Here is a 22,093-nt window from a genome sequence, read left to right as displayed (position 1 = left end):
GTTCCTCATCACCCCGATGAATTATAACACTCGATGCTTCAACAGCACTTCTCAACCAGAGATCAGAGGGGACAAGCGCCTCCCTCTAAACTTGTACATTGGCCTTAAATGCTGCAAAATCCACCTAAATTATTTCCAAAGATTTTTTTACGCAGGAGCCAAGATTCAAAGAAGAAGCTGGACAGGGAGCAGAGCTACTCAGGAGAATATCTTGGGGGTATAATGCTGCAAGGATGCTAGATCCCAGAGGGCATACTGGGGGAATGATCCTGCAGGGATGCCGGACCCCAGAGGAATATCTTGGGAGAATAATGCCGTCAGGATGCTGGATCTCAGGAGAGTAACTTGTGGATACGATGCTGTGGAGATGCCGGACCCCAGGAGTATCCTGGGGGAAAGTTGCTGCAGGGATACCCGGCCTCAAGAGACTATCCTGGGGGAACAACGCTGCACGAATGCTGGACCCCGAGACAATATCTTAAGGGAATATAGTTGTAGGGATGCTGAACCCCAGGAGAATATCTCAAGAGAAGATGCTGCAGGTATGCCTGACCCCAAGAGAATATCAGGGATGCTGTGGGGATCTGGATTTTGGAACTGTGCAAAGAAAAACATCCCTGCTCCATGCAGCTCTGCCCCAGCCAGCAAGAGTTACACCACCTGGCTCAACCCTGGGGACTTCACGCTTGGCTGCCAGCAGCTATTGGAAGGGAACAGTCCAGCTCATCCTTTTAAATCAGCATCGAAGCAGGGCAAGAGAGCCCTGCCAGCCCCGTTCCTGTGAGCTCTCAGCTCATCCCCCGTGGGAATGGGTATTTCTGGGCTTTGCCCGTAGCTATTAAAAGCCCCGTGGGTGCCAGTGTTGCCGTGCTGCAGGCGGAGGTGGTGCTTCCAAGAGCTTCCCGGCACAAACACTCAGGGAGATGGGAACCCAAGTCCATCTTCAAACAGCATCCGAGAGGCCAGCAATGCTGAAAACCGAGCCTGGGAAAGACCCCATAGCACGCAGCTGCACTTTGGAGCAAACAGACCACCTTTGTGTCCCCCAAGCGGCACTAATCCTTCAGGATAAATCTTTATCCATCGATAAAATATTCAGTTCATACACAAAAATATTTTTCCCCCTTTTTCCCATGCCAACAGCACAGCAAAGCCTGTGGTCCTGGGTGGAGGGATGGCCAGTTTGCTCAATAAGAGGATTGATGCGGAGAATCCCAAACCAAAGTACCATTTAAGTCCTCCCTGCCAAGGAAAAGGCAATTTTTGGTTCAGCGTATCAGGTATGGCCAAGAGCACATCCGTTTACCGGGACCTTATAGAGAGCGTCACCAGGAGATGTTGTATATAACTATAGGATATAATGTATCTAGAGCTATAAAACAATCTTCCACCAAAATTTGGTGCTATTTGACCTGAAAACTGCTTCTTTCCACCCAAAAATCGCCTTTTTATTGGGGGAGTTGCTCCTATAAACAAGAGCTCATCCCCTTGGGGACAACCAGAAAGGGCTGGGAAGGCTCTTGGTCATTCAGCAATGCATCCATGGATGGGAATTTGTCTGCAACAAGAGACATACGAGGGACCCCCAGAGCCACCGACGCTTTGGAGGGGTCACGTACCCCATGAAATAAATGTGGTTCTAAAGAATGGATGGGCACTTACCACCTGCGGCTTGCTCCTGGGGCCATGTTCATCGGGCGGCCGTGGGCACCGGGGCAGCCGGGGTGGTGGAGCAGCGGGCGGAGAGCGGGGTCCATCCCCAGGACTAGGGGATGCATCACCTGAGTTGAGGGCCAGCATGTACCGCTTGGTGACGTCCTCCAGCGAAGGAGGTTGGAGGGTCGGGAAGGATTTGCCAGGTGAGTGGCTGGCAGCTGGCGCAGGGAGGTGGCTGTGGTGGCTGGAGGGGACAAGAGGCTCAGGGATGGTGATGGGGATGAAGGTAGTGGGCTCACTGGTGTGACGAACATGCTTGGTGGCCGGGCGGCTCTTGGCGAGGACGGCAGGTGCTGGCGGCGGTTGGTTTTCCTGGTGAGCCGCGCGGTTGGAGCGCTTCTTGGAGCTACGCCGGACAATGCGAGGGGACAACACATCAGCCAGCTTGGGGTCAAAGCCATAGCCACGGCCAGCGCCTGGTGCTGCTGGTTGTACCGAGAGGATGGGCTCGCTGCTGGATGGCGGGATGCTGGGCTCTAGCTCGCTGATGGCCTCACTGGGACCTTCAAAGGCACCAGCTGGCAGCTCACTGCGGCGACTGGGGTCGCTCAACGACTTCTTCTTGATGGTCTTGCCATTGCCCTTCTCATCGATGAGCTTAGCCATGGCACCGGGCTGGCTGACGATGGTTTGGATGAGGCTGCTGTAGTCCCGTGGCCCATCGCTGCCGAGTGACAGGTCGCTGCCTGCACTGCCAGCACTGCCTGCAATAGCAGCAGGTTGGGGAATGCCTGCCTTGGCACTCAGTGAGCCCAGGAGGTTGCTGTCGACAGAGAAATTCTTCACTTCCTCCACCACCGAGCATCTCCGGTGGGGCATGGGGTCGCTAAGGGAGCGGTAGGACTCGGTGCCACAGTCACTGCCACCCTCCGTCCCATTGACACCTGCCGAGGGGAACTTACGGCGGCGCCGCAAGCTGCCAGGGGTGCTTGGTGTCTCGGATTTGCCAGCTGGAAGGTCTTCAACCGCTGCTGTCGGGTGAACAGGCACTGGCTTTTCAGTGTCACTGGCTGCCGGCCCGGCATTGGGCAGTGTCCAGCCATCCACGGCTTTATGCAGGTCTTGGAAGGGCATCCCCACGGGCTCTGGCTCCGTGACGATGCCCTCGTCTGTCACACTTGACTCATGACCTGACAGCTCCTCCACGGATTTCCTGCGAGAGAGATTCTCCTCCGACTCCACTTCCTTCAAACACCGCGTGCTCTCCACCTGTCCCCTACGAGTCACGTCCATCGTCCCCGTCGGTATCGCCATCTCGGTGCCCTCCACACCTCCACCATCCTTCTGCTCAGCCGCGAAGCTGTAATCCTGCTGGGAACCCATCCTGCTGATCTTTTCGAAGACCTGCCTCGCCTCCTGGATGTACTGGTCCTGGATGACCACGGGGAGAGCATCCTCGTCCCCGCGCGAAGCCACCTGGTCAGTGGCGGCCAGGAGGAGCTCCGAGGAGCTCTGCTTCATGGCGCTCTGCAGGAAAAGCCGCCGCGCCCCCGATTTCTCGGAGCAGGTGAAGGACTTGGCCCGGCGCAGCGTGGCCGTCAGGTCCTTGAGCGTCGGCCGCTCCCCCGCTGCCCAGCGCCGGGCGGGCTGGGGGCCCGGCTCGGCGGCGGCTCTGGCGTCGAGGCCGATCCTCACCCCTTTCTTCTTCACCTTCAGCTCCGAGAGGTCGGACTTGAGGAAGCTGAGCAGCGTCAGGGTCTCGGCGGCGATGTCGGGGTTGGACAGGGACTTGCGGTGCTCGGCCCGCTCCTCCCCCGGCCCCGGCCGCCTCCCGTTGCCGCGCTCCGGCGTCAGGCCGGCCGGCAGCCTGGCCCGGACCCGCACGGCCGCCGGCCCCCAGCCCGCCCCGTCGCTCGCCCCGACGCCGTCCCCGGGCTGGAGCGGCCGCCCCCGGCCGGCCCGAGCGGCCCCGACCCGCTCCTCCTCCCGCGCGGGGGGCTCCGCGCCCCCCTCGCCCTCCGCCCCGCGCTCGGCGCGGCGTCGCGGGGCAGCGGCTCGGGCCTCGGCGGCCGCCGGGGAGGAGGCGGCGGGCGGCGGCGGCGGCGGCGGCCGGGGCGAGCTATGCCCGGAATGCGGGACGCGGCCGCGGGGCGGGGGGGCGGCCCCGGTGCCCGCCGCGGGCTGCCGGCAGCTCTCCCCGAAGAGTTTGCGCATCGCCGGGACGCTGGGCCAGCGCGGCGGCTCCGCGCTCAGCCCCGAGCCCGGCGGCGGCGGCGGGGACGGCGGGGGGGAGGGCGGCGGGGCGGGGGGGGGGCGGCCGAGCCCCGGCATCAACCGGCCCCGTGGGCTCCGGTTCGCTGAAACGAAGCGAAAGCTGCCGTACCGAAGGGGCCAGGCTGCCGAAAGCCCGGCCCGGTTGGTGCTCCGAGATCGACGCCGAAAGTTTCCTACCCGGGAAGAAGAAGAAGGAGGAGGAGGAGGAGGAAGGCGGGGAGGAGGCGGGCAGCAGGCACCGACCCGCCGCTACCCCCCGTTCGCTGCCCCCCTCGGCCATTGTCTGCCCCCCCCGCCGCCTCCGCCCGCCCCCCGGCCCCGGCCCCGGCCCCGGCCCCGCCGCAGGCACCGCCCGGCCCCGCTCCTCCTCCGCCCCGCATCCCTCCCGCTTTGTTTGCTCGACCCCCCCTCCCTCCTTCCCTCCCTCCCTCCCTCCCTCCCTTCTTTCTTTTTTTTTTTTCCTCTTTTTTCTTTTGGCTTTTCCTCCTCCCTCACCCCCTGCTTTTTTATTTGTTGCATTCAAATAAACTTTCCTCCCTGGAGGCGTGGTTTCCTCCCGCAGAGGGGGATGGTTGGAGGTTTCGCTCTTTTTTTAACTTTTTTTTTTTTTTAGTTTAATTTTTTCGGGTTTTGGGGGAGAGGAAGGCCATGGAGCTGCCCTCCCGGTCCCAAGCCAAGCAGGAGCACCCCACATCCCCCTCTGTCCTGCATCCTCCCTGTCCCCCCCATCCTTCACCTCTCCCTGCATTCTTCACCTCCCCCCCATCCTTCATCCGCTTCATCAGCGGGTTGGAAAAGACCTTTCAGATCATCAAGCCCAACCGTACCTGCCCCCTACTAAGCCAGATCCCTAAGCATCTCCTCTACCTGTCTTTTAAATGCCAGGGATGGTGACTCCACCACCTCCCTGAGCAGCCTCAGCCAGTGCCCGATGACCCTTTCTGTGAAGAAATTTTTCCAGATGTCCAATCTAAACTTCCCCTGACGCGTTTTGAGGGCATTTCCTCTTGTCCTATCATCTGTCGCTTGGGAGAAGAGACCAAAACTCATCTCTCTACAACCTCCTTTCAGGGAGTTGTAGACAGCCATAAGGTCTCCCCTCAGCCTCCTCTTCTCCAGGCTAAACAACCCCAGTTCCCTCAGCCGCTCCTTGTAGGACTTGTTCTCCAGCCCCTTCACCAGCTTCCTAATGTCCAATCTGAACTTCCCCTGGTACAGCTTATAGCCATCCCCTTCCCTCCATCTCCTTCCAGCTTTTTTTTAGGGGAGAACAGGATAAGTGAGCAAAAACTGAGGTGCCAGCAAGAGATCCTTCCCTTTGCCGTGGCATTTTCCAATCCCTGCTTTGCAACTCCTCTTGGGGAAGATGGAACACCTTGTTCTCAACTTGCGAAGAGCTCCAGTGACGCACCGCCCCGTCAACAGACTTTCTCCTGCTTTTCTAGCATCGCTTGTCAGCGCTTGCTATTTGCAGCCCTTTTCCCCTAAGACAGCAGATTTATTGCTGGGGATGCGAAAAATGAAGAACATAGCTGGGACAGTTGACAGGTGAACTGGGGCCTTGGCAGCATGGGTAGGGCTGGAGAGTTGTCCTGGCTATGTAAAGGACATGGCTGGCTCCGTCCTGGGGGCACAAAAAACCTGGTGGTGATTAAAAAAGAAATCCGACTTTCCCCCCATAAATACATTTTTCAGGAACTAAAAAGTGCCTCCAGCCATGCTGTGAAATGCACCGCCCTGGCAGGTATTCCTTCCCCAGCTCTCCTCCCCTGGTTCCCCCAGGGCTGGGTGGACAGAAAGGACGATGTCCCCAAGATATCCTCCTGATCACCTGGCATTCAGGATGGGATTTGGGGAAGAGCCAGACCTCCTCTCCTCTTAGCGCTGTAGGAGCATCTTGCAAGTGAAGGAGATGTTTTGAAGCACCCAACCCATCTCTAAGGTGCTTTGTCGTGCCCATCGCCCTGCTTCTAGGCCTGGGAACGGCTGACAGGACCCCAAGGCTGGACATAGGCAGACTCCACATGCGAAAATTAGTGAGATCCATGCACCTCCTACACTTAAAAGCACCCAAAATTCATGATTCCACCACTGGGGACCTCACTGAGGTGTTCTGGGGCTGCTGGATGTCACCACTTGAGCCCATACTGCCCCTGTAGCCACCACAGGCCTTTTTGGGACCTGCTTATTTTTCCCCCCCCAAAGTTGTATTGGAGTTAAACTTTGGCAGGCCACCCTGTTCCCTGGGTGCTATCTAGGCACGGGGTGGTGTGACGGAGCAGGGCTCCATGCCTCCCTGGACCTGGGAGAGCACATACAGATGCAGCTGAATTTCTCCAAATCTGAATATTTTGCGCCCTCTCCTGGGTCCAGACAGCGTGGTCTGTGGTGTCCCAACTTGTCACCCTTCCTTTTGTCTGGGAAGAGCTGGTAACATCAGGCTGGGATTGTCCCACTGGCCACCACCCCAGCATTTTTCCCTTCCATTGCAGAACACCAAAAATGCGTTGGAGGAGATTTAGGCTTGGATGAGCTCCAGCCAAGGGAAAACCTGGGGCTGGTTCTGCCTCCTCTGCCAGTTTCTGTGCTCCAACCCAAAGCTGTTGGCACCATGCATGATCCTCCTTACCAGGACACAGCCACTGCTCCTGCAAAACCAGGTGGCTTGAGCTAATGCTGTTGCAGGTTCCCTCTCTATTCCAGCCCACCATGATGCTAAGATCTTTGAGCATCATCCAAGACATGACAACCACCCTGGGCACCTTTCTCATCCTCATGACAGCAATGAGTCACATTGGGACCATCAGTCCTGGATGCCAGTGAGGTCCTTGGGTGGCTGGGTACCTGAGGAAGATGCTGTGCCCTTGCAGGGAGCAAGGTGGGATGAAGTCACATGCTTGGCTGGGTGCAGGAGGTGTGTCCACCTACACAGACTTGAAGCAAAATGCTTAAATCAACTTAGACATGATTGCTAGACAGAGACAACCTGTAAGAAATGCAGCAAAACAGTTATCCCTGTATGCATATATGTATGCATGTGTAGCATATATGCATACATGCACTGTATAATATATTGTATTCACAGCAGAGAATCATAGAATCATAGAATCGTAGAATCGTAGAATAGTTTGGGTTGGAAGGCACCTTAAAGATCATCTAGTTCCAACCTCTCTGCAGTGGGCAGGGACATGGCCCACTAGACCAGGCTGCCCAAGCCCCCATCCAGCCTGGCCCTGAACACCTCCAGGGATGGGCCATCCGCAACTTCCCTTGGCAGCCTATTCCAGCGCCTCACCACTCTCATGGTGAAGAAATTATTCCTTATGTCTAGTCTAAATCTGCCCCTCCCCAATTTATCCCCGTTACCCCTTGTCCTGTCACTACAACCTTTGTAAACAGTCCCTCCCCAGCTTTTCTGAAGCCCCTTTCAAGTACTGGAAGGTCACTATAAGATCTCCTCAGAGCCCAACTCTCTCAGCCTGTCCCCATATGGAAGGTGCTTCAGCCCTCTGATCATCTTTGTAGCCCTCCTCTGGCCCTGTTCCAACAGTTCCACATCTTCTTATGCTGAGGATTCCAGAACCGGACACAGTATCTTTATCAGGTAGCCTGTGCTGAGCTACAAATCTTCCCATCTGGATGCATTGTATGTATATATAGTGGGTGTATTTATGCATACACATCCGTCTGAAAAAGGGGGTGAGATTTAGTCTGTACATTAATTATTTTAAAGAAGACTCGCAAAACAATTAGTGGTACATCCACCCCGCGCTGTGTAAGCAAATTCCTCCTTGTTAGGAAGAAGCAGCATCCCACCAGAGGCTGTGGGAGCAAAGCTCAAGCCCGAACCCAGAGTAGGGGTGGTGGAGAGGCTAAGCCAACGGTGGGACGTATGGTGATATGGCCAAGGACACCAAGTAACTCGGTGGCAGGGTTTACCCAACTCCTGGTGTCTTGTCCAGGTGTGCCAACTCTGAGTTTGGAGGTGATAGCAGGATGCCAAGCATGCCGAGATGGACTGAGGAGGGAGCTGGACCTGGATGATGCTGAAGGTCCACAGGCAGTTGACAACAATGCTGGCTTGTGTCTAACCCAGCCCATGGTCGTCACTTGAGTGGGAAATCTAGCATGGATGTCCCAGTTGCCCTTATGTACCCCTTTCCAGCTCCCAGTCTGGCCAGGGATGCTCTCCCACCATTTTGCAAAATGCCCCACAAATGCCCGTGACACTGATCTTGAGCTGGAGAAACACATGATGTCATGTTCCCCAGAGAAGTACAAGCTGAGCCAAACCCTCCTCAGACTTCACATAGCTCTACCAGGGAAGCTTCACACAAGAATGAGGAGAAATCATGCCCCAGCAGCTTGCCCTGAGGCAGGAACTGTGATCTCCACAGTCCCACGGTGTTCTCCATGGTCCGACCAGTGGCTTTTATTGCTTCAGTATCTTGGCCATCAGGAAATATGGTGCTAAGCTCCTCAAATTGAGCAACCGAGCCAGACAGGGGACCTGTGCCATGATCAGGTTAATACTGTGCCACTGCAGGCTGGAGATGGGATGAAAGTGCTGAAGGCTTGGCAGATGCCATCCTCCTGTCCTCTAGCAGGTCCCCAGCTGATGCCATCTCTGCTCCAAGAAGCTTAAAGCAAAATTGCTCCATGCTCAGTCCCAGTGACACCAAAGTGGCCCTCATCCTCATCTAGGAGCCGTAGGTAATGCAGTGGTCGTGCCGCCACTTGGAGCTCACCTTGTCAAGGAGGTAACGGGTGCTCTCACGAAACTTGCGTTGGGTGAAGTAGAAGAGGATGGGGTCGAGGACACTGTTCATGCTGGCAAAGGGGCGTGTGCACTTGTAGGCGATGGCAAATGCCTGCAGAGTTGGACAGGGCAGGCTTGGTGAGGAACGGACAATCAAGTAGATGGTCTTTGTGAGGTGGAAGGGGAAGAAGCTGATGGAGAAGACAATGACCACAATGATGATCATACGCACGGCTTTGTCCTTTCTCTTGTGCACCACCAAGCCGATCAGCTCATCCTTCTGGCACAGAATGCGAGCCATGCTGCAGTAGCAGGCGAGGATGGCCACGAAGGGCAGCAGGAAGCCGGTGACAGTGAGGGTGATGCCGTAGGGGAAGTAGGCGGCAGAGTGATCCGGTGGGCTCAGGTCATAGCAGACAGTGCGGTTCCTTTGGGTGCCGGTGGAAGCGAAGATGAAGGTGGGCAGGCACTGGGCAATGACAATGAACCACACTGCAGCACATACCAGCCACGTCAGCTTCTTCCCCTTCTTCTTGTGCCATGAGGCCAAGGGGTGGCAGATGCCCAGATACCGCTGGATGCTGATGCAGGTGAGGAAGAAGATGCTGCCGTGTAGGTTGGTGTAGAACTGGAAGCGGACAAATTTGCAGGTAAAGTCCCCAAAAGGCCAATAATCCTTCTGAGAGTAGTTGTAGATTAGGAGAGGGAGGGAGCAGACATAGAGCAGGTCAGCCATGGCCAGGTTCAGCATGTAGATCATGCTGCGGCTGAGTGCCTTACGGGCCATCCAGATCTGCCCGATGACCACAGCATTCAAGGGCAACCCCACGGTGAACACCACCGAGTAAACCAAGGGCAGAAGGACCTGTTTGAACTCTTCATGGAAGGTGCACGAGTTCCTTCCAGGCCACACAGGGACCGTCAAGTTGGCCATGGTGGTGGTCCTCTCTACCAGTGAACTCTGCTGGTGCGGTCACTCAGCACTTTTCTTTTGTTCTTGCAAACAGATGAGGTGAAGTACACTGGCCACAGCACCAATGTAAGACTTGTTTAGTTGCATAAAATGTTTGACTCCAGATCTGGAAGAAAGCAAACACATTAAAAACAAGGAATTAGAAAAAGCGGTGTGGTCGACATACCTGAGCGATGGGAGGCTGTTCAGGGGAATCTGGACAAGCTCAAGTAGTGGTTCCAGGTGATCTTCATGAGGTTCAGCAAGGCCAAGTGCAAGGTCCTGAACTTGGGTCAAAGCAACCCCCAGTATCAAAACAGATTGGGGGGAAAAAAGAGATTGAGAGCAGCCCTACTGAGGGCTTGGGGGTACTGGTGGATGAAAAGCTGGACGGGACCCAACAATGTGCCCCTGCCGCCCAAAAAGCCAGATGTATCCTGGGCTGCATTAAAAGCAGTGTGACCAGCAGGTCGACGGAGGTGATTCTGCCCTTCTGCTCTGCTCTGGTGGGACCCCACCTGGAGTACTGCATCCAGCTTGGGAGTCCTCAGCACAGGAAAGACATGGACCTGCTGGAGCAGGTCCAGAGGAGGCCACAAAAATGGTCAGAGGGTTGGAACACGTCTCCTAAGAGGAAAGGCTAAGAGAGTTGGGGTTGTTCATCCTGGAGAAGAGAAGACTCTAGGGAGACCTTATTGTGGCTTTTCAGTACTTGAAGGGGACGGGGTCAGAAATATGGGTACAGACTTCTTAGTAGAACAATCTCCCTACCTTTTAGATAGGACGAGAGGCAATGGTTTTAAAGAGGGGAGATTCAGACTAGATGCAAGGAAGAAATTTTTTACAGTGAGGTTGGTGAGACACTGGCACAGGTTGCCCAGAGAAGTCATGGATGCCCCATTTCTGGAAACATTCAAAGTCAGGTTTGAAGGGGCAAACGTCACCTAGCTGAAGATGTTCCTGCTCATGGAAGGGGAGTTGGACCAGATAACCTTTAAAGGACCCTTCCGACTCAAACTATTCTATAGCTCTATGATTCTAAACCATGATGAGGGATTTAGAGGGTCCATCAGGAAGGTGAAGGCGGAGAGAGCAGGACCATGCGGGGTGGTGGCACGTGAGACAGCATGCAGGGCATGATTGCCACCATCTCAGCTCTGCTTCCCCCAGTGTGTGCACCACACATAAAAGTTAGCACCAGGCCAAATCGCCCTCATACTGCTGCAGGAGGGGAAATTGCGGCATGGAGAGCCATTAGCTCGTGGCACGGCTGCTTGCTCCTCTGCAGGGGGTGCCAAAACCCTATGGCCAGTCACTCAAGCCGGCTGTGCCTCCTGAGTTTTGGGAAGTGCCACCTGCACTGAGCCCAGTATGAACCCACAGATGTTTTGTGGTTACTTTCATCTGGGAACTGGGATGCGCTGGTCATGGATGTTTTGGGGTTTGTGGGTTGAGAGTCCATCCATGTGGCCTCTGTGCTGCTCTGAGCTGGAGCTTTTCTTAGAGGCTGAGACTAGCATGAAAGACATGGTCCTACAGCACCTGCAGAGACACATGACCCCAACCATGTCACTTGGCCAGATCCCTTACCACCCATGAGTACTACGTGCTTCTGGGTTGCAGCAGCTCGGAGGTGTGGGCAGAGCCACTTCTCTTTCCTCCTCTCGCTTCCTCCATTGACTGCAGACCTGTTTGCAACCCTGGGCACCCGCTTCCCCTCGCATGCCCTGGCAGCAACCCCAATGCCTGGTAGGAATGAGCTTGCTTGGAAATGGGGTGGCCGATGCCCCCACAGACGCTGGGAAGGGAAACTGAGGCACAGAGTGAGAGTGACCAATCTCCAGCCAGGTGCATGGGGGAGAGGCTACCAGAGGCAGACACAGAGAGGGGAAGAGTATTAGAGGGACAGACAAGGATCTCCCATTTTTAGGGGTGCTCCAGGCTTGCAGATCAATTCCCCCTGCTCCTCTCTCTGCTGCACTGAGCCCTCTGCACCCCACTGAGCCCCACTGCACCCCACTGAACTCTCCCTCACCCCACTGTGCCACACACCACCCACTGTCACCCAGCTCCAGGCAGTCCCAGCACTCACCTCTGCCACTGCCAAGGCAATATGTGCCCCAGGGCTATGAACTGTCCTATCCCCTGGTCCCCCCAAAACCTCTCCCAGGACCCCAGGCCAGGCAGCACCCACCCCAGCACCCACACCCTGGGCATTCCTAGGAGCCTCTGCCGTCCCATGAGTTCCCACAGGAACACCATAGCGGTATTGGGGATGAGGTGCAGAGCAAGAGGTATGAGGAGGGGTCCTGGGGGACCCAAGACCTTCTCTTACCTGTTGGGGTGCCAGGGAGTGCCAGGGTGCCACAGGGTGCAGGGAACAGCTCTACCCAGCACCCAGGCACATCTGCAGCCCCAGAGTGCTGCGCTTGCCCTGTTGAGAAATACTTCCCTTTCCCACCCGACGGCAGCACCCCAGGGCAATGGGGAACAGAAACGTGGGTGGCAGCACGGGCACTGCATGGCACGGCACGGCATGGCAGGGTGGGTGCTGTCTGGCGTGCATCGCATTGCATGGCACTGTGGGCAAGTTTTTTTTGTCCTTTCCCTCATTTTTGGCTTCTTCCAAGAGTGGGCATCTGAGGCAGATGCTGGGGATGGGGAAGCATCCCAGATGGTGGCACCAAGAGAAAGACATCGCTCCTGTTGTCCCATCACCTCTTGCTGCAGCCACATAAGGGAAACTGTGACCTGGGCACTGAGGTTTGGGGTTTGTGGCTCACAACCCATTTTAAGAGATTTTCTCCCCAAAACACCCTTCTGAGGTGTATTTGATGAGGTCTACTAAGATATATGCCAGAGGCTATGGAGGGCATTGGTGGCGGAAGGCAGAGATGAACCAAAAATACAAAGAGCAACCAAAAAGTGAGGGATCCCCCTCAGAAACAAACAAACAAAAAAAAGGTAAATGAGAAAAGACCTCCTCTTTGCTAGAAGGAAATGGGGCACTGAACCCAATGATGCCAAGTTGGGAGGGATAGAAAAGCCAGAGGAGAGGACGAAAATTCCCTCCTGATACCTGGAAAAACCCAGCTGTAGAATGTGCCAAGCACAACCTTTCTGTCAGACAGAGGAGAATCTCCAGCCCAACTGTACCCACTACTTGCAGCTGCCCTTAATTGCAGCCTGTCATTGCCCATAAATCACTGCTATTTCCGATTAATGAAATCACATCAAGATACTCAGCCTCATCCAGCTGCTCTGCCTCTGGTATGTCTTTGGGACATTATCTAACCAAGTGGATTGTCTAAAAAAGTCCCTTTTTTCACCCCGAAAAGACACCACAGGAAAATCTGCCAGCCCATGGGATGATGGAGTGGACACGCTCCCTGCTCAGACTTCCCTAAATGTAGACATCCCTGGATCATAGAGAACTAGTCCTGGTGCCCTGACACGGCAGTGAGGGGCACCAGGAGAAACTTATCATGAAATGAGACTTGCAGGGCAGGAAATGGGATGACCTGATGTCACGGTGATGGGCACCAGGTGAAATCCATTGTGAAATGAGACTTGCAGTGGGAAAAATGGGATGCCTATGCTGTTGGGGTGCTCTGTAAAATGGGGTCACCTCTGTTCCATGGGTTTAAGGTGCCTGAGAAGGAGGAATGGGGTTAAGAAAGAGAAGTGTGGCTGATCTTCAACCAGATGGGGAAGAGATTAAAAATATTTTCTGGTTCCACTCACTAGCAGCCACAAGCTTCCTGTGGCACGCACTGGGGTGACTTCACCCCCTCCAACCCTTTACTTTCAAACCATCTCAAATAAGCCCTTCTCCAGTGAATTTAGCTTTAATTAACACCCTGATATTGATATGAAGGAGAGTTCTGCAAGCTTGCTACAGTGAGAAATTATTTCAGCTGTTGCTGTCCTCAAATGGGATATGGGGGATGGCTTCCTCCCTTGGAAACCTTCCTCCTTGGCTTGTCCTGGCACCAGAGGAGACCATGGTGGGGACATCTTGGTGGTTTGATGGCACGGCTGGGATGGTGGAGGTGGAAGCGAAAGCTCCAGCTCAGCAGATTTCAGATGGTATGAAGGGAAGATGCTTCTGCCCCATGTGAAGCTTGGCCAAAGCCACAATGTCTCTGTCCCCAGATACCTCCTGGCTGGTCCCAAAACATCTTCAGGTGCCCATGGACATGTCCCATCTGTCCCAGGTTGTTTGGGGACCAAGGCTTAGTTGTTTTAAGGGAAATCTCTATTTATCTAATTCTGAAGTGCAATGAAGTGGCAAAATTGCACCAGAGCAGCATTTTCAGGTGCTTAACATGGACCCATGGGTACAAGGTGCAGGGATGGTCCCTCTGGTGATATCAGGTGGCTCTGACACCAACATACTCTGTCCTCAGGTAAATCCCTTCACCTCCCTGTGCTTTGGTCCACCAGCCGTAAAATAAATCAGCATCTCGGGGATGCTCTGAGCCACTCATGCAGTGCTTTCCTGCTGGAAACGGGATATGCTGGTGACAGGGAAGGTGCAATGAGTCTGCCTGCTCTCACCTAGCAGTGCTAAGGCTCTGGCTGAGCTCGTATAAACCCATACATATATACACACAAACATACAGGCACATATCCAGCCACATGTTCTCAATACATACATAAAGATGTCTCCATTCACATCCACAGACTTCTATATCTCAATACACAAATACATGTTTCTGTGCCCACATGGACTCACACATGCATAGGCATTCCTTTATCCATATATATATGAATATATTTACGCTTCTGTACAGGATGTCTATGCACACATGCTCATATATACAAATATATCTATACCTCTCTATGTATATATGTATAAAGATAGATAGATAGATAGATAGATAGATAGATAGATAGATAGATAGATAGATAGATAGATAGAAAGAAAGGTGAAAGCCAGGCTACTGGCACCCACAGCAGAAATGCTGGGGAAGACCAGATCCCTTGAGCAGATTTGCAGACTCTCCACGTGCAGAACCATCTCTGGCATTTGTCTCATCTCTAGGGATGTCCTGGGAGATGCAGGCACATCCCAGACACACCTCAGGCTGTGGGATCAAAGGGACCAGGGCGAATGCACCCCACTGAGCTTCATAACTGCCCTGCCATGGGAATCACGGTGTGGTTTTAGGCTCAGCTCCTCAGTAAAAGCTGCTAAACCTCCCTAAATGAAAAGGCTACCATTTTGGCTGGCTTTGTAGACCACCCCAAAGCTCAACCAAAGCACTGATGCTTTGGATGGATCTGACCCAACACTCTGGATCTGACCCCATCCTCTCCAGACCTGCTTCATCCTGTCTAGTTTGATGTTTGCTTGGCTCCCATCTTGCCTAGTTTGACCTGAACTTCTTGGGTCTGACCCTACCCAGTCTGGGCCCATCCTGCCCAGTGTGGTCTGACCCGATCAGGTCCCATCCTGCCTGGTTCGGTTTGACTTACTCAGGTTCCATCCTGCCCAGTTTTGTCTGACAGCCTCGGGCCTGATCCTGCCCTGTTCAGCCACAGCCTGCCCAGTTCACTCTGATCCTTTTGGTTCTGATCCTGCACCAATTCAGTCTGACCCTGTTGGTCCCACCCTGTCTGGTCCTGTCCCATCCTTCCCTGTCCACTCTGAACCACTTGGGTCCGATCCTGCCTGGTCTGATCTGACCCTCTTGGGTCCCGTTCTGCCTCGTCCAGTGTGACCCAGTCAGGACTCATCCTGACTCAGTTTGGTCTGACACCCTGGGGCCTGATCCTGCCTTTCCCGGCCCCCATCCTGCACAGTTCACTGCGACCCTCTCGGGTCCAGTCCTGTCCCCTGGCACGGTCTGACCCATTCAAGTCCGAGCCTTCCCGGTTGGGTCTGACCCTTGTGTTTCGTTGAGACCCGTGTTGGACTGATACATGGTACCGATCCTGCCCAGTACAACGCATCCCGCCCAGCTCGCTCTGACCCTCTGGGGTCCAATCCTGCTCCTGTTCAGTCTGACCCACTCAAGCCCCATCCTTCCCGGCTGGGTCTGACCCTTGGCTCTCACCTGGATCTGGTTGGGACTGACATGCTGGGACCCAGTCCTGACCGGTCCAGCCACATCCTGCCCAGTTCGCTCTGACCCTCTTGGATCCAGCCCTGCCTCGATTCGTCCTGTCCCTGTGGGTCCAGTTGCATCCTCCCTGGTTCACTCTGACCCTCTTAGCTCTGATCGTGTCCCGCTTTGATCCGACCCACTCGAGTCCCATCCTCCCCAGCGGGGTCTGACCCTCGTGTCTCATTCAGACCCGGTTTGAGCTGTCACGGTGGGACCGACCCAGCCCGGTCCAGCCTCCTCCTGCCCCGCTCACCCTGACCCGCTCGGGTCCGGTCCTACCTCGGTTCGCTCGGTCCCTATGGGTCCAGTCGCATCCTGCCCGGTTCACCTCTCGGGGCGGGTTCTGCTGGGTCCAGCCTGACCCTCCCGGCTCCGATCCTGCTCCGGTTCGCTCGGTCGCGTCCCTCCCGCACGCGGCCCCCACCGGCCCCGGGATGCAGCGGCGCCGAGAGCCCCGGGCGGCTCCGCTCCGCCCCGCCCCGCTCCGCCCTCCGAGCCCCGGCACCTGCGGGAGGGGCGGCGGGCACAGCTGGGCTGGGGGGCACAGCTGGAACGGGGACACAGCTGGAATGGGAAAGGGGAACAGCTGGCGGGGGGGCACACAGCTCTGGGGGTGGCACACAGCTGGGCTGGGGGCACAGCTGGGCTGGGAAAGGGGCATAGCTGGGCTGGGAGAAGGGCACAGCTGGGCTGGGGGGCACAGCTAGGCTGGGGGGGCACAGCTGGGCTGAGGGGGCACACAGCTGGGATGGGAAAGGGGCACACAGCTGGAATGGGGGAACAGCTGGAATGGGGGGCACAGCTGGGCTGGGAAAGGGGCACAGCTGGGCATGGGGGCACAGTTGGGCTGGGAGGGGGGCACAGCTGGGCTAGGGGCACAGAGCTGGGCTGGGGGGCACGCAGCTGGACTGGTAAAGGGGCACAGCTGGATGGGGGAGGTGACAGCTGCAGCAGGATAGAACATCTGGCTTGGCATTATGGGCAGATGTCTGGATGGAACGGGGGAATCTCTACAACTTCAAAAGTGCGATTTACAGGGTGGGATGCTCACCTGCCAGCCAACAGCTGGATTGCTCTGAGCAGAGGCTGGGAACTGGCTGAGCTGGTGGCGAGTGGCTGGGTGTCGGGATCTGAGTCTCAAGTGAATTCTAGAATGGTTTAGGTTGGAAAGGATCTCAAAAGATCATCCAGTTCCAACCTCCTGCTATGGGTGGGGACACGTCCCACTAGATCAGGCTGCCCAAGGCCCCATCCAGCCTGTCTTTGAACACCTCCAGGGCTGGGGCATCCACAGCTTCCTTGGGAAGCCTGTGCCAGGGCCTCACTGCCCTTGTTGTGAAGGGGTCGGTGGCTTTGGTACTCATTAACCAGGCAGTCAAGCCTCTGCTCTTCCTGAGCAGAGCTATTAAAGAGCAATAAAGAAAGGAACCTCGGGGGAAGGTGTTGGGTATGAAAGGGCCAAGGCATAAACAGCCCAGGGATGCTGGGATTACGAGGAATGGTGGGTTCAGCCCTTCTTTTCTGTTGAAGTCCTGTTAACCCTCCAAAATTTATGCACTCCTTCCTTTTCAGGGGATTGTGATGGGTCTTGGTTGAGGTGTAGGGCAAGGAGGTACCAACTGGCCTTGCCTGGATGATGGAGCAGCATACAGGGGGCTACCTAGCGTTGCCTTGTTAAGTGAGACATCTCTGGAGCTGGCAGCTAAATATGAGGTGAGTAGTTCTGGGCAGGGGCTCAGCTGAACATTGTGGGATGGGGAGGTGGAACGAGGTGCTGCAGCCTCCCTGGATCCCACTGGCGCCTCTGCTATGGCAGACAACATGGGCTTTCATTGATCCTGGCGCGAGCCCGCGGCCAAGCTGGGCAGCCGGGCCACAGGAAAAATGGGCTCTGACAGAAACAGCTGTGAATATTTGCAACCACAGCCAGGCTGGAGCCATCACCCTCATCTTGGGGCTGCCCAGGCTTGTGGGGTTGGGCTGGCAGTGGCTCCGTGCCCTTGTGAAATTCCCCTCCCTCAGCCACCACAGGAGATGGAAACTGGGGAAAAAAGTGTCTTCCCTGGAGCAGGGCAACAAACATGCCTTGTGCAAACAAGCCCAGCAGCCTGCAACGGGGAGCCCAGGGCTTTCCGCAAGCATCTAGAGAATGCAGCTGAGAATGGACACAACTCACTCCTCCCATGAGCCACTGGCATGAGCACTCAGCCCATCTCCAGCACTGCCTCTATCTTCAGGAAAAGGAGTGAAAAGAAGTAGGTATCCTCCTCTCTGTGGCACAGCAGGTGTCCTTGCAGGTCCCCAAGGTGAACGCCTCATAGCCAGCTGTCCTGCTGTAGGGACACTGTAAATAGTGGAGGGAGTGTTAAAAAAAAAAAAAAGAGAGAGAGAGAAAATAAAATAGCAGCTCCTGGCTGCCTGCCAGCCCCAACGCCTTCTCTGAACCCGGTAATCGGACCTGTAGCCTCCAGCCCAGCCCTACAGTGCCTGGAATAAATGGGAACCCGTCAAAAACCAGCATTCAGGGGATTGAGCAGGGATGGGAGAGGCAAATTCAGAGGCAGCGGTGAGACTGAAAATGAGATTTCAAGCAATGAATTGTGTTTGCACCTCTTTTTGTCCATGCAAAAGGCAGACAAAGCTCATTGGGAAAAATAATCAAGGAAAAGGAAAGTCTGGGTACCTCTTGGAGTCTCATTGATAGAATTAATCCCTGCCAAAAATGTTTGGCACGGTGTCTGAGCTTGGCCTCACGAGTGTCTTGGGCTTTCTATTTCTCTGGCTGGATGTTGCCAGTAATCGTGTTAATGGTTGTTTTCAGGTAACCTTTGCCGCTGCTGCCCATGGTAATTGTGCCTTCCCACCAGGCTCCTGATTTCCAGTCACTGGTGGGTTGCAGGATGGTGTGGATGGAAAGCAGAGCATCTGTAGTCAAGGGCAGGGTGGCAGCCAGAAGCTGAGACCATGCTCCTCCAACTGATGCATAACTGTTGTTGGAGGCGAAAAGCAGCATTTTTCATATGCTGAATCTTTGTGAAAGCCTCAGGACAAGGGTGTCCAAACCATCAGACACTGGACATCCCCATAGGAATGGTTCTACAGGGCTTTCAGGTTCTCTCCCAACCCAGATGTACCGGGGGTGCAGGCTGTGTCCTTTCTGCCTCAGGCTCTGCTGTGGCTCACCAGACTGGAGATGTCTTGCATGAAAAAATTCATTACTTCTAAAAGCTATTTATAATGGAAATGAAGCTAATTTCTCAAGTCTTCTTGACACCACCAGCCCGCCAGGGTGGTGGACCTGGTAGAGCTTGTTCATGAGGAAGCAACGTTTAATGACAACTTTCTCTTTTTTAACCAGGTCAGAGGAGGTGGTCACTCTAGGCTCACCTGCCACCACAGCACCAGCCCTTGGGTCCTGACATTTTTGGCAAAGAAGGTGGAAGAAGTCCCATTTCTTAAGGTCCACTCTGATGATCCCCTCTGTCCCGTTGCCGCAATCAACATTCATCACAGCCAAACAGGTACAGCTACTCCAAGAGAAGAAGACAAGTCTCAATGCTGGACCTCTGCATTAGATAAACTGGTCTAACTTTCAACCCCCATTTCTATGATGGGTCCCAGGCCCATGTTTCTGGCCATCCAGACTGGATTTCCTTCCAGAGGTGATGATGTCCCAGCAACAGCCTAAAAGCCCAAAGCACCTGTTATGCCAGGACTCCATGGGAGTGTCGGGAATCCTTGGGAGTGTTGGGAATCCTTGGCTTTGATAGGAATTCAGACAAAAAAGCCTTGGCTTTTTTCCAAGTGGGAGCTGAGTCACCATTCCTATGACTCAGCATTTCAGAGGCTGTGTGTTTCAGCTCATTTTCCTCTTCAAGCCGCTTTCATCCCAGGGGATGAAGGGATTGCTGACCTTCTCCTTCTCCCAGCATGTAGATGATTAATGTCTTGGTCTTCGCAGGCTTCCTTTCCTCTTTTCAACACACCCTGACGTAACTCGGGAGCTCAGGGCTGCTTCTACTCATCACTTTTCTTTCTTTAGGAATCCTTGAAAAGCAGTGTGGAGCACAAGGATCCAGGCATGGGTGATGTCTTAGGCTTCAGTTTCATCCACAACTTCTGCAGAAAGAAAACTGTGGGTGTTTGGGAGGCGGAGAAGCAGGTGAGGTAGGGATATTCTGTGAATCATACCTGTGCTTCTGTGCAGGTAGGAAAACCCAAGGCTCATGGCTTAAGTGGGTCTTGTGACAGAAGTTTCTAAGTGGGCCTTCACAATTTCTAGTCACTTTCTTGAGGTCTTCTCTACCCCCACTGCCAGGAGGCTCTGCAAAGAGGGGGGCCATTGGCTCATTACCACAAAGATTGTCCCCCGTAAGGGGCTCCATGATTATGATCCACTGTAAACCAGGGCCAAACACGGGTGTCCGAACTTGCCACCATGTGCTGCTGCAGGAGCACAGATTGTCATCTGCCTTGTGGCTACCCGACACTTGGGTCTAGCGGATGGGCTGAGGCAGCATGAGCATGAGACAAGCAAGTTCCTCACCCGACTGGATGTGAGTTACCAGGAGCCCAGACATTTTGTGCACCGAAAATTTAATGCTTGGCAATAAAAACTACTTGTTGATGCAACTTTTTGTTGCCTCCCCAGGAACTCTATGCTTGGTTCTGCAATTTCTGCAACAAGTGATAAAGGATTTTGTGTATGGTGAGTTCACTTGGGACTTCCAAGCCACAGCTCAATCCTCCCAGCTGGATGGACATATAATTTTTAATTTGTGCAATTAGTCTGTGGCTTCCCGTAATGCGAATTTTAAGCCTTCGCTGCTCTTTTTGCTAATTAACACCATTAAGTGCATTGCTGTTGACTCAGGATGCCCACCTCCTTGCCAAGGATGTGGTAGGGACCTTGGGGACCCTTGACAAAATAATGCCCAGGCATGAGGCATCTCCCATAGGAATCAAAATCTTCCAGGAATTAAAACTCAGAGCATGGATCATTTTCTTCCCAGGAGCACGCAAGTACATGCTCAACTCTTGGGCTTGTCCTCCTTTGCCTGCAGGTGGATCCATCACACCTAGCCACTGAGGCAAGGAGTTAAGCCATAGTTCCCTGTTCCTTCCATTGCAAAAGCAACCAAACCAGACATTTATTTCGGGGAAAAATATGTGTTTCGTGTCCTGCATCATCAAGAAAGTTTTCTGTGTGGAGCAACTCACATGTCCTCGCTTCTCACTTTCAGTTCTGCTTCTCAGAAGATCACGCTTTGCCCTTGAAGAAGGCAAAAGGGGAAGCTGTGTCCTAAGTGTTGGGTTTTTTTAATTATTCCAAGAATTTGTCTCTTTCTTATAAGAGAGCTTTTTTTTTTCTTCTGGAAAAGAGCAGAATTACAGAAATGAGGTAGAATATAGACACAAATTTTCTCTTCTGCCACTCACAGATGGGCAAAACCCCCACCAGTGCTTGAGGTTTCTACTCAGCTAAACAAATCACATCTGATGGTAACATTTCATAGGAAGATTTTTTTTTTTTATATTAATACTCATTGAGTTATGGATAACAGACTATTCCGCACTGCTTGCTGCAAGATGACTGAACCATGACTAGCTGGAGGCTTTACCGGGAGCATTCCTGCAGAGAGACTATTTAATATCCTACATCTTCAAATGGAATCTATTCCCATCCATTTTCTTCCCAGCTAATCCATCAGGAAACCCCTCATATCCTATTTTCTGCAAGCAGAGAAGAGCTCAAAGCTCCAGCAAACCCACTTGGGGCTTGCTATAGGGTTTGCTTTGCTTTATGGGCAACATAACTGCTCTAGCAGCAAGAATTAGGGGACTATGGCCAGCTAGATGCCCTGGCATGAGGAGGAGGACAAGAATAGCTTACCGGGATGGGCTCGGTTTTTGCAGGGACATAAATAATCCTTATGCAAGACCGCTGTGAGCAGCATTACCCTTGGCAGCATCTTCTAAACAAGCCTCAGAGCAGAGCTGGTGCCCAGACGTTTTGTACAAACACCAGGGTGAAAATATAACAAGGCAAATACAATCCTGGGGGGTCCTGGCCATCAGTTTTCTCGGTTTGGGCAAAACCAGGCACGGTTGCTGCACATTCTCTTTCTATGTGGTGACTTGCACATGTTTGGGGTTTTGGATGCTGCAGGGAGTAAGGGTGATATTTGGGTATGAATCCAACACAGAGGCATGGCCAGAAGTTACTCATGGATGCTCAGGAGATGCGGATGTGGAGTTTGGATCCATCCCGGGGGAGGGGGAAGGGGTGTTAAGACCATCCTGAGCAAGGAGTTTTTAACTCATTGCTGCTGGGAGTGG

General features: G+C 54.1%; 2 protein-coding genes across 2 annotated transcripts in view; both read right to left on the bottom strand.

The window, feature by feature from the left end:
• The window catches only part of ARHGEF17 (Rho guanine nucleotide exchange factor 17), a 297,301-nt gene that overhangs the window by 30,357 nt on the left and 244,851 nt on the right, over positions 1 to 22,093 (bottom strand). Inside the window, exon 2 of the mRNA XM_069883328.1 lies at positions 1,663 to 3,303. Within this exon, the coding sequence (XP_069739429.1) occupies positions 1,663 to 3,177 (1,515 nt within the window). The 5' untranslated portion in view covers positions 3,178 to 3,303. The remainder of the gene's footprint in view (positions 1 to 1,662; positions 3,304 to 22,093) is intronic.
• Positions 6,996 to 16,105, bottom strand: P2RY6 (pyrimidinergic receptor P2Y6). The gene is made up of 2 exons (XM_069883304.1): positions 16,034 to 16,105; positions 6,996 to 9,768 (listed from the first exon to the last, which is right to left on the bottom strand). The coding sequence occupies exon 2, from the start codon at positions 9,621 to 9,623 to the stop codon at positions 8,631 to 8,633; it is 993 nt and encodes a 330-aa protein (XP_069739405.1). The 5' UTR covers positions 9,624 to 9,768; positions 16,034 to 16,105; the 3' UTR covers positions 6,996 to 8,630.

Source organism: Phaenicophaeus curvirostris, chromosome 1, assembly GCF_032191515.1.
Source record: "Phaenicophaeus curvirostris isolate KB17595 chromosome 1, BPBGC_Pcur_1.0, whole genome shotgun sequence".
Taxonomy (NCBI): Eukaryota; Metazoa; Chordata; class Aves; order Cuculiformes; family Cuculidae; genus Phaenicophaeus; species Phaenicophaeus curvirostris.
This window is presented reverse-complemented; position numbering and strand designations above follow the sequence as displayed.